Source organism: Erithacus rubecula (genome assembly GCF_903797595.1).
Source record: "Erithacus rubecula genome assembly, chromosome: 5".
Lineage (NCBI taxonomy): Eukaryota > Metazoa > Chordata > Aves > Passeriformes > Muscicapidae > Erithacus > Erithacus rubecula.
The window spans coordinates 23,703,982-23,716,047 of record NC_136687.1 but is presented as its reverse complement, the minus strand read 5'-3'; the positions used below and the strand labels follow the sequence as shown (position 1 = coordinate 23,716,047).

Sequence of the window (12,066 nt, the reverse complement as noted above, 5' to 3'; positions counted from 1 at the left end):
GGTCTAAGCTATTCCTCTGTCTCTGTCCTGCAGAATACTGGGTGTGATACTCCTGGCTCTTCTGTTACCTCAGCCAGGCAGGTGTTGAGATGTACATAGTACAGGTATTTCACAAACCTATGATATTAACTGATTTCAAGTAATATGTACAGTATTTTTTCATCTGGTACTTCCAAGTATGCTAGGAGTGTTTCCAACAATAGCACTTCCTCTCTGAAGATCTTACAGTGCAGCAGAGCTCTGTTGAATGATCTCTTCAGTGTGCTTTTGTCTGTGAAAGGCAGTGCAGATTTCAGATTTTCAGTGTATAAACTGTGTCACACTAAGGTGGTGTTGAGCCACAGGAATGTGCCTCAGAGCTATTGCTAGTTCTTCAGTGCAGTCTGTGGGAAGGACAGAACTGCTACAGAAACCAACAATATGATTTTGAAATATCAGTGAGAAGCGAATTCAAGAACATTTAAGAAGGTTCCTCTTGTTGCATCTCTTACTGGAAAAAGGAGACACGATAGAGACAAGGGTAAAGCTGTGAACACAGACCATATCTCCTTCAGCTGCAGCATATCACTATGACCACGATTATATGTAAGCTTCTAAAAAACTTTCAAGATTCCTGGTTTAATAATTAAAATGGCTCACTGATTGATATTCATGTGTCAACCAATTTTATCTGAGTATGGGCTACCAGAAGTGTTAGCTTTGTCTTACTCCTCAGTTCCAGCTGCAAAGGTCACTTCTGTCAGAAATGATGCTCTGTTCATGGCAGAAATCTAGCCCATGAAAAAAAAAAAGAATACAAAGATAAAATTACTTTTCATCTACATCAGCTGCAGCCCCAGGCACCCTGGTGCTGGCATGAGGGTTGGAGAGAAGAAGCAGAGCTGGCAACAGGGACCAGGGGACCAGTGGGACCTCCCTTCTCCATGGCAACCCACATTTAGCACAGCATAATCTCAACTGTTTCCACTGAGATTGCATTTTAAATGCATTTTAAAAATGCATTTACCATCCCCTTTGTCTTGGTAAAATACACAGTTAACCTACTTATTTCTATTGACATACCTGTTTAATAGTTCCTTGTGGGACACATACTGGTGCTTGGATATTCTCCCCAACTGGATAAACGTACAGCAATGTAAAACACTATGCTACTATATTATACACACATTATATAACAATTATATATTATAATATATAATCATTATTATATTGTTATGATAACCCCTGGTTATTAAGTTATTTCCCAATGTTTTAATTATTGCCATTCTTCCAAAACCAAGGACAACAAATTGGTTTATCTTCAAATGGTTTTAATTACTGTACTTTACTTTGTGGGTTATCTTTATAAGCAAATAAACCCCTCTACAAGTCATCTGCAATGTGGAAAAAAATAATGTAAAGTTCACTCTACACTTTTCTCTCATAAAATTCCGTCTTTCCTTGCTGCTCTGAAATCCTTGCCTATGTACTTACTGTTCTATAAGTTTCCTTCCATAATTTTGTGGTTATTTGAGAGCTTAACTTCAAGGGGTGGGGTGGGTTGTTACTGCTGTGGTACAGAAGCATGAAAACCAGGTATTTCTAAAAGTTAAGACTTGATGGCAGATCCAAATAATGCAGTTCCAAACAAAGTCTAAACTTCCAAAGGCCAGTTTTATATCCCCCACTTCACTGCAGTTGAACATGAGCTCTGAAACACAGATTTATTTAAACCAGCTGTGGTTTCCTTGAGCAATCTGACTTTGCTCCTAATGGGCCAATAGGCTGAATCAAAAATATTACTTTAAAACTACATATATGTGAAAACTGAAAAGCAAAATTCTTTCTTCTTCGGGAAAAATTAGCTGCTTTGAAAACATTCACTGGGATAGTGTCACATGGGATGGCAGTTTCCTACCCTCTTATATATGTTCCTATCTTCATGTGTTACATCTTTGCTCTCTTCCATTTTTCCCTTGTTTGATCCCTTTCAACTCAGTGGGATGCTCACTGCCTTTCTCTTTATTTTGTAATTATATCATTGCAAGTCTGGATCACCTTCGTATTTCTCCTGCTGTCTCTGGGTTTGAATTGCTTGGAGCAGACGCTCCCCCTGGTGCTCTATTATGGAGTGTGCAACACAGTACGGTTAAAGTGGGTAAGTTATCTAACAAAATATTACGGGAATACAGGAAATTATCATTGAGAATATTTTTTAAAATCAGAGATTTCATCTACTCCTCATTTAAACAGCACCTGTGAGTAATTCCTCCATAACAAAGCTGAATAAATTTTCAAGAAATCTTTCTTAAAAGTCTAGTCTATTAACAGTGGCAAACCCTCAGGAGAAGGGGGGGGATTAGAAAGTTTTCAGTCAGCAAAACCTGAAGTTGACTTTTCCCCATGTGTTTCTTCTCCAAAACTCTCATGCACCACATCATTCCTACAAGGCCACATGACTGACTGTGAAGAAGTTGTGCTGCAGCCTGACTTAACCAGCTTGGATTTTTACAGAGACCTTCTATCCAGTTCGGACTTGTATCTGCTTTACAGCCCAGCGTTATAGCTACATATGCATAACTGTAAATTAGCCTTGTGATTTCAGCGGAATAAAGTCTGCCTACAGGTGCAACAGTCTCTGTGCAGTTTTGTGACCTGCTAGGGCTTGAATTCTTACAGGTTTTGTCATAAAAGCGATCAGGGGAATTTTGCTTCTTTGCATTCGCATTCAATCAATTCAACAGAACGGAAGATCACTGCTAACGTAAAAACCTGTTCCACAAACCTCCTTCACTGTCTGGCTAGGATTGAATTCACACTCTGATAAAGCATTGAGAAAACGAGTTTTTCACGGTATCCTCTGTACAAACAGCACACTCTTCTGCAGTCGGTGTTTCTCCTAACTTCCTCAATTTAATATCACGGAAGATACAGTGCGCGTTGTAAGTCTTGAACTTCCTGTTTGCGACCGAGTGCAAATTTAACCTGTTAATGGTCAAAAAGCAAAGCTGCAAGACAGGCAGAATGCAAAAACACCTTAAGTGTTATTGCACATAAAAGCTTGTAAAACTGGGGGGGTTCCGGAGGTATCCCCAGACACATCGGGCGATCGCGACACCGGGGCCGGGACTCGAACCCGCGTCCTGTGCAGAGGAGGGCGGGTGCTCGCAGGTGCGCATGCGCAGCGCCGGCGGGGCGGTCGCGGAGATGGCGCGGCTGCTGGAGAAGCTGCCGGCGGGACGGGCGCTCGAGGTGGGCTGTGCGCGGCCCGGCGGGGCGGGCGGGCCGGGTTCGCCACGGGGTGCTGCCCTCCGGCACCCGTGCGGGAGGCAGGGCCCGCCGGCGGCGCGGGGCTGCCCGTCCCGGCGGGCCGCAGTGCCCGAGGACAGTGCTGTGGGAGAGGAGAGGCCCGCGGGCCGGAGGTGCGCAGTTGGGGTTGTGCTGCGCACGCCCTTGGACTCGGCATTTCAGCACCGCTCTAGTTGTGCACACAGCTGTTCACTCCGGATATAAATCCAGCGTGAATCGCAATCACGTTGTGATTTGTGGGACACACCTCGAGAACTGCTTTACAATAGAGAAGGGAGGACAGTTCACATTCAGAGGGTCTGGAAGCATTGAGGCAGTTCCCAGTGGAAGGAAGGTTGAGAACTGAATTGCTTGATCGGTCTCATATCAGGTTAATCAGATTGACCGCGAGAGAATTATAAATGATGTATCATATCCTTTCAGTTCCTTCACAAGGTAGTTGATGGCATCTGCGGCCGTGCGTATCCTCGATACCAGGATTATGGCAGCGTCTGGAGCTTGTCAGAGTGGATGGAGGTTTTAAAAGAAACTATGACTTACTTCAAAACTGCAGTTGGCAAAAATATGTCTGATGAAGAGGTAAGGGCTCATCACTGATTAGGAGAGATCATAACTGGGGTAATTAGTTTTGTAGTTTGTTTAATCCTAAACTATTTTTATAATATAGGATTTGAGTGGTAGTGGATTCAGCCTAAATAGGTAGAAGGTAAGCAGCATTTAGAGATACATTGAGATAGACTTCTGCAACAAGAAATGAAATAGATGCTAATTTTTGACTGTTTTTCTAATATCACAGGATGCTTGTTATATACCAGAATATTTTGAGTACCAGATTAAATCTGTTTAGATAATACTGCTCATTAGCAATAAAACCAGTCACTTTCTTGTTTGGTTTTCTTTGTTCATTAGTATTCCATTGAAGTGGTGTAAAATATTGACTGTATGTAAATAAATTTTGTAACAAATTAACTGAATGGAGGACCATGTGGTAAAGGGACTGTAATTCAGGACATTTCTGTAGGTATGAACTTTGTAAAATCTTGCTCTATTATTAAAAATATTAATTCTTATTTCTTGCATATTGCTTGTATTTTGACCACTTGCTAGCAGCTGGGTCAAAGAAAGACACCTGTGTAGCCTTGGGGTCCTCTGTACATCAGTATTTCTCTTTCAGCTGAGCTGATGTCTTTAGCCTCTGCCCTGATGCTGAGAGACTTGCAGACCTAAACCTGAGTTTAGGGTTTGGGGTGTGATGTTCTTTAGATTTTTAGGGTGGTTCTGTTCTCTGGTGTCTTTTAATTTAAATGATTATTTTGTTCTCTGCATGTTGCTGTGGTAAACAAAGACTCTTAACTATCAAAGACAGAGAGCAGCCACAAAGGGCAGCTAGCAACTTAGACATTTTAGTTACTGCAGGTGGTGCATGTGTCTGCTGGTGGTTCATAGTGCAAGTAATCACGGGTTTTATTTTAATTTTTGTAGGCTGCTCAGCAGATAATTGAGTTAAATTCAGACTGTCAAGAAGCAATTACAAAATGTCTGAAAGGTAGAAAGGAAGAAATCAGGAATGCCCTACTGGAAAATGTACATGCAATCTCTTCTGCCCAGCTGCAGGATTTTGACTGGCAGTTGAAGGTGAGAATGTTGCCTTGATGTTGTTTGAAAGAAATGTTGATACAGTCCCATTAGGCCTGCTCCCTCTGAAGAATGGTTCAGTTTTTATAGGTATTGCAAAAGCACATTAACAGCTGATGCACAGACACATCAAAGACTTGCTAGAAGTTTGTATAAACTGCAAATGTAAATAAAAAAAAATGTTTTATTTTGCTTTTCCCCATCTTCTTTTAAAGCTGCTCAGGGAGACTTGTTGCTGTTCAGGAATACCTCAAAGTTCTGTGTTCTGTTATGATTTTGAGGCCTGAATAAACAGTATTTTTTCTCAAAGGAAAAAGAAGTATATGCTTAATTTTAAGATTGGTTGACTGATTCAAGATAAATTTTCTTGACTTTGTTCAAATGTTTATATTTTTTCAATTTGCAGTTTGAAATCATTTATCATTAGACTTCCTGTTTTGGTAATAAACCAGTGATGATGGTGTTGCCTAAATTAGGATGGTGGTTTGAGGTTATGAAGACATTTTGTTTAAATTAAGCTTGATCAAAGACTTAAAAACATTACTTAGACTGTTTATATTTTTGGTTAGACTGTGAGAACTGTTAAACAGATGTGTAGAGCTGTTGAAATATTTTTCCATTTTTACAAGAGCGCCCAATAATTTCAGCAGCAAACAGCTTTGCAAATAAAAGAGCAATGCCTAAAACAGGCAAGTTTTAGAACAGATATGGCATCATTATGTGCATTAGATGAACTGATTTTGGGCTTGATCTCTTGCTAACTGTATTTACTGCTGACAAAAATATGGATTTACATGAACTCTTGTTTTTTGCTTGTGACTTTTAAATTTTACTTCTAGAGAATTTTTTTAGTTTCTTTCTATTTTGTGATACAAATTTCTGGTACATGTCTGAACTATTTTTTTTCTTAAAACCACTTTTTTTTCCCCCTTGAGCTGGTTATAATGTTTTTTTTTTTTTTTGCTTGCCATGATTCAACCTTTCTGTTCTCTGAATAAATAAAATAGATATGTACAATTCTAACCTATAGTGCTGTCCACTGATCTTTGATTTGAATGCATTTTAAAAGCCTTATCTATGCTAGAGTGAGTATCATAGTCAATAGTAAAGAAAGCACAATTGGCACCTAACCTGCATCAGTGTTTGTCTAATAGGATATCAGACAATGTGTTTGATCAGCTGCAGAGTGTTGGAAAATGCATAAAGGTCTCCTCTTTCTCCCAGCCAACCCATTCTGTAAGACCCTTCTTGTTGATTAGAAGGCCTGTATGGATATGGTGATTTCAGAATCTACATAATTCATTAAGAGCCATGATCAAATGTATTCTTTGTTTCACCTAGAATACCAAAATGTGGCAGCCCAGAATTTTAGCCAATTGGTTTTGACAAATGTATATGGCAAGTCTGTGGAGAGGAGGTCTTTATTCAAAATATTGTTGATATTAACAAACAAACAAAAATGCTAATAACAGAGGAAAAACCCCTGAAAACAGCAGAGATTACTTGTTTGAAGTTTATTTTGTCATGCTGATGTTTGTGTGTTACAAGTTCAATATAAAATAGAGATATGATATTATGAAAGACTAAGAATTTAATGCCTTCACCTTACACTTTATTGTTGTTGTGTCAATCTACATAGCTTGCTCTCTCCAGTGATAAGATCTCCATGCTGCAAATGCCACTCCTCAATCTTGACTTGGATGTGAGAGAAAATGGTGAAATTAAGCCAATTTCTATAGAGATGAATAAGGAAGAGTTGCAGAACCTAATAAATGCACTGGAAGCTGCTAATAAGGTAACTGTTACTGATTTAATATTTTGTTCCTGACTTGTTATGTACTGATTTATTTTAAGCAGAATTAGTAGAATCATAGAATAGTTTGGGTTGCAAAGGATCTGTGAAGGTTGTCTAGTCTAAGCTTCCTGCAATGAGCAAGGACTTTGTTGACTAGATCAGGTTGCTCAGAGCCCTGTCCAGCCTGCCTTGAATGTTTGCAGGGGTGGTGCATCTGTGTTTTATCACACTCATTGTAAAAAATTTCTTCCTAAAATCTAGTCTAAATCTACTTTCTTTAATTTAATATGATTGCCCTTATCCTATGCTGAAAGAGAGCTCCCATGTTTCCCTCAGCTTCACAAAATGTCAGTGTCTAGGACAGTTGTTTCATATTAAGTCCTTTAATGTCCATGGCATAGTAAGTCAGGAAGAAAGTTACAAAGGTAACAGTATAGTAACCCAAGAAGAGAATTCCAAGTGAAACTATAAAGCTTCTGAGACACTGAAGGATCTCAGATTTCTTAATAGAAAAGGCTAAGGAGAATGAGGATTTGAAGAAAATGATGTTTGCATGGAATTATAGCCCTTAAGAGCTTTCACAGCTTGCTTCTGTATGGATTCTCTTCCCTGCAAAACTAAATAAAAATGGTATGTGAGCAAGGATTCTTCCAGGACAGACTTCAGTGTTCACGTGCCCTTTGTTCTGTTTGAGGGTTTGTATGGAACCTGTATGGGATGTGCTCATCTCCATACTTAGTTCTGTGGGCACATGAGCTGGAATTCACTTCAGAATTGGTCCCTTGGCCCTGCTTTGTGCAGAAGGAATCTCACTGGACCTGGACTTTTTGTTATCCTTTTTGATTACAGGCAGCTGAAGAATGGTTTGAATGCAGTAAAGGGGAAAGAAAGTTATTTTAAGTGATGGTTGTATGAGATTGTAAAAGAGATTTGAGAGAAGAATTTCTTTCCAGAAGAAAGAAATGCTTATTCAGTTGCATATTATACTGAAACAGAAAGCAAAAGGTTTCTATTCATAGGCTACTTAGGTTTTGATCTTAACCAACTTTAATCTCATTCCTTTTCTTTTTGAAGGTTGTCTTACAACTGAAATGATGGAATTCAGGTCAACAGTATCTGCTGGTGATGGCTCCCCAAATGATTTGGGGAAAAAATGAATTTACTGGAAAGTGAAGAGTTTTTGGTGCTGTAAAATACTGAAATCAGAAGACTGTTACGACTTGTGACCAAACACACTACTAATCCTTCAATAAAAATAATAAATTAATGTATCTATTTGACCAAAAATATGAAAATCTAATGTACAGTTGTTTTTAGTACTAAAGATTTATGGATGCTTGGAAGAGAATCACTTGCAACATGTGCCATATTTGTTTTGGTAAAACTTTGGCAGTGACTACACAGGTGCCTGGTAAAACTAAGGCATTTGACTTGCATTGTGTGTTATCTAAAGTGCCATTCTAATAAAGAACATGAGAGTATTTGTAGCATTAATGTATTTATACTTGTAAATATGGTAAATAAACACCTGACTTTGTATGTGAATAACTGTAGTAGGTTATTTTTTGATATATGAATCTCTAAACTCAATCTTTTTAGATGCTGGGGAAAATCACTTTTACAAACAAAACCAGTGTAGAATGACAGAATAGTTGAAGATGGATGTGAGTTCTGGAAGTTATCTTGTCCACTTTTATTGCTCAAACAGGGTAATCTAGAGCAGGCTGCACAGGGCTGTCTCCAGATGTCTCCAATATTCCCCAGTGACTGAGGCACCACAACCTCTCTAAGCACCCTGTTCAGTGCTCAGAAGAAGAAAAAGCAGTGAAGCTTAATTCAGAGTAAAGTTGGGAGTTTTCAGCTTAGTTTTTATATCTTAGTTGAAAGCTTTTCAATTAAAAGTATTAATGTTTTCAGAAGGGGGTGTGGTGCTAGGGAGGAGCTGACCTATGTGGACTATGAGAAAGATATTCGTAGCTCACTTAATACAGGAGATAATTGGTAAATTCTGCTCTAGACTTTCCTGAATCCAGATGGAGTTTTGATTGTAGTATGTAATAAAAGTTAAAAGCCCTAACACTAACACCAGAAATGTAATATGTAACACCAGAAATGTGGTTTCTGCTATTAGACCATTTATTCATACATAAAGAATAAATTATCTGTAATGCTTACATAAAAATTTGTGATTCTCATTGTGTGCGTGTCTTAGGCGAGTTTTGTATAAATAATAAGGCGAATTATTGATGACTTAACTTTCTTCATAGTTTCAAAATCAGGGTCTTGAGTTTATTCCACTGTGTTTTGTTGTGCCATAGGTTCTCATATTGCAAAGTTTATTACACGAATATAAAATTATAGACTTCAGAGTACTGGTCACAGAAGAGAAGGACAAGAAGCTCTTGTAAAAAGGCTTCTATAAAAAGGGCTTTGATGGGTGTAATAGATAGGAAACCTAAATACATAGTATCTTTTATTATTTGGTACCAACACATTTAAATATATATACATGTTCAGTATCAGCAATTGAAGAATGAAAAAGTATGGAGAAGGAGTAAAGAGTTTTAAAGATGAAAGAGTGGAAGATATATCTTGCAGTGAAAGGAGTGCAACCTCTAACAGGTACAGCTTGAACATAGCCTTGAATTTCCACAAGCAACAAATTCCATAATGGATCATGTAACAGATAAAGGCCTTGTATAAATGGTACAAAATTCAAGCTAAAAATCAGGTTGGAATTGATAATAGTTAAATTTCATTAAAAATCTGGAAGGAGTTACTGCAGGTTTTCCAGTAGTGTGTTAGGAGGATGCAGCTTTTTAAATTGTGAGAGTAAGGAATAAATTTACCAAGTCTATTTATTTTATTTATAGGCATATTTATGTGGATGACTATGCTTTTTCTTTTCCTCTAGATCTAGTTGCTTTATAGGAGAATATGGCCTTATGTGCTTAAATGTTCCATGTATTGTCTGATGCATGTCTCAAGGTGTAAGTCTTGCCCACATGATGGGCATGTATTGCTGAAAGGCTTTTCTAGAGAAAAGAGGCTTTATTTTTTATTTTTATTTTATGCTGTTTTTATCATTTAGGACAAAAGGACTGGAAGCTACTTTTATTTATAGTAGCAGATTTAATAATAGCAATTTATTTCATAAAATACAAGTGGGGATGTTGGGACAGAAGAAACGTGTGTGCTGTTGTATTCATACAATTTATAGATGTCCTGTGAAAACTATAAAACATACTTAGAAATACTGTACTTCAATGATAGCTGGATATTTAAAACTAATTTTTAGTGTATTGCTGAAGTGAACTTTTTTGTTGCTACTTTATTTTTCAAAATCAACTGTTCAAAAATACAAAATAGTGATATGTTCTCAACAATAAAAAGCCACAAATAATAGCTTCCATTTTTATGTACAGCCAGTGAAAATTCTGTTGCCGAATCTGCTATATCTCTCACTGATAAGAAAGCAAAATAAATTATTTTTTACTTTTTCTTCATAGTAGACTTAGAGTATTTACATAGCTTAATTTTAAATTCTCTAGCAACCTATGTAATAATGGATTTCTAATTAGGGGTATGTGGTGGTGTTCAGTCTGTAGTACCATCCTACATTTGTCCTTTACTGCAGCACTGAACAAAAAAGGCTGAAAAATCTTTTTTCAATGTTTTTTAACAAGAAGACAGGTTTCTAATACTGCTGTTGTTGACAGAAATAAATGTGCAATGAGATGCTTTTTTTAAATAGGTGTTACACTTTATTGAAAATCTGAATATTTTTTAATATAACCAACAAAATTATGTCTTAATTGGGAGCATAATAACACCATGGGAATGGCTAGAGGGGGACAGGAGCACCAGTGGACAAGCAGTTGAGAAGGAGCAGCTGAAACATGGCATTGCATTTGAAATGTGGATCCTGACCTTACATCTCTGCAGAGAAATGTAAGGCACATAATGGCCTCCAGCAGATGGCAGGAAAAAGGACCCAAAAGAAGCTTGCTCTTTGTACCATCTGTCAGAAAATGGGTTTTTTCTGTCTTTGCTTAGAGAATTAAGTACTTCTGGAGCAAGCAAGGTCTCCTGTTGTGACAGATAAGGCATTAGTGGAGGCTACCAGAGCAGGTTAATGCAAAAAGCTAGAGCTTTCATGAGACCCATTACACTGGTGCCACCTTCATGTACATTTGCTGAATGCAGGTAGGCATGAGCAGGTAGCAAACCTACACAGGACAGAAGCATCTGAAACAAGCTGGTGGCCAGGAGCACATCTGTAAAGTGTGCCCAGTCATGCTCCCTCCTGGCTGAGGAGCAGCAGGATGGGTAAAGATGTTGGCATTGCATTTCCACAGAGGTTCTAGAGAGTGGGAAGCTCTGACATGCATGTCACAGCCCCTGGAGGAACTGTATGCTGGGACCAGAGTTTAATCAAATTGCACCAGTAACAAAAGCTGAGGAGGGTTTATGGTGTGGGGAGCCCCACTCACAAAGAAACTTGTGTCTGTGGCTAAGAATTAGGCCAAAGGCATGAGAGTTTAAAGAGACCCCACCAGCATTAAAGAACTGCATTTTGTTCTTATCTGCTCTATTTGCCTATAACTGTATTTTCCTACATTCTTCCACGTGTGGGCTCATTCTGATTAGCTGGCTACAGCATGTGGAATAGCTTTGGATTTTGCACATCCCACCACACTAACTGGTAAATACAGTTCCCAGGAGATGCTTCCACTTTCAAGAATATGGGTTCCTGTTCTCCCAGTCTATACCTGGCAGAGCAACTAACTTCTGGCTCCTGCAGTGGCGTAAGTAAAAACCCCCCAGTCATCATAAATGCATTCAAGAGATCTCTCTGGTTTGGCAGGTACTAAAGAGAGACCTCTTGAGTATGTAATTTACACCAGAAGCACAAGGAGGCTTTTTGAACCAAAAGCTAATGAAATCAGTACCTACAATATAGTAGACACACTACACAAAGTTTTAGTTTTATCACCTAAAAAGCACCTGCAGAAATTCATATAGCATAAACAGACCTGCAATTTGGATCAGAAAATCAGCATCTCTTGATGCAAAATATAAAAGTGAATTATAAAAATAATGTTATTGCCCTCCACTGGCATTCACTGCACTTTTCTCTGTTTCACAGAAATCTTCCCTTGATTTCAGAAAAAACCTTTTTTTTCATATCAACCATGTCAGCTTTGATCTTGATATGCTAAAGGGAACCAGAGCTGCATCTGAACAGCAAACTGTCAGTATGGAATTGACTATTGTTATAAAACTGCTTTTGCAACAAAGCAATTATATATGCCAAGGAGCTGTTTTTAAAAATCTCTAAAGTCTGC

General features: G+C 38.3%; 1 protein-coding gene across 2 annotated transcripts; it reads left to right on the top strand.

Moving 5' to 3' along the window:
• The first annotated feature begins 3,174 nt into the window (after nt 1-3,174).
• Nucleotides 3,175-8,266, top strand: COMMD8 (COMM domain containing 8). 2 transcript variants are annotated; one of them, XM_079307042.1, is made up of 5 exons: nt 3,175-3,231; nt 3,712-3,867; nt 4,771-4,923; nt 6,563-6,718; nt 7,793-8,266. In XM_079307042.1, the coding sequence occupies exons 1-5, from the start codon at nt 3,187-3,189 to the stop codon at nt 7,811-7,813; spliced, it is 531 nt and encodes a 176-aa protein (XP_079163168.1). In that variant the 5' UTR covers nt 3,175-3,186; the 3' UTR covers nt 7,814-8,266. The 2 variants fall into 2 exon arrangements, with proteins under 2 accessions (XP_079163168.1, XP_079163167.1); XM_079307041.1 differs by lacking the exon at nt 7,793-8,266 and having other exon boundaries at nt 6,563-6,766.
• The last annotated feature ends 3,800 nt before the right edge of the window (nt 8,267-12,066 follow it).

What these genes read in the sequence shown, in the direction of transcription:
- COMMD8 (XM_079307041.1), top strand. Translation starts at nt 3,187, where the DNA reads ATGGCGCGGCTGCTGGAGAAGCTGCCGGCGGGACGGGCGCTCGAG. An exon ending in CGGCGGGACGGGCGCTCGAG is followed by an intron (nt 3,232 to 3,711) that starts GTGGGCTGTGCG and finishes ATATCCTTTCAG; the next exon opens with TTCCTTCACAAGGTAGTTGA. An exon ending in ATTTTGACTGGCAGTTGAAG is followed by an intron (nt 4,924 to 6,562) that starts GTGAGAATGTTG and finishes CAATCTACATAG; the next exon opens with CTTGCTCTCTCCAGTGATAA.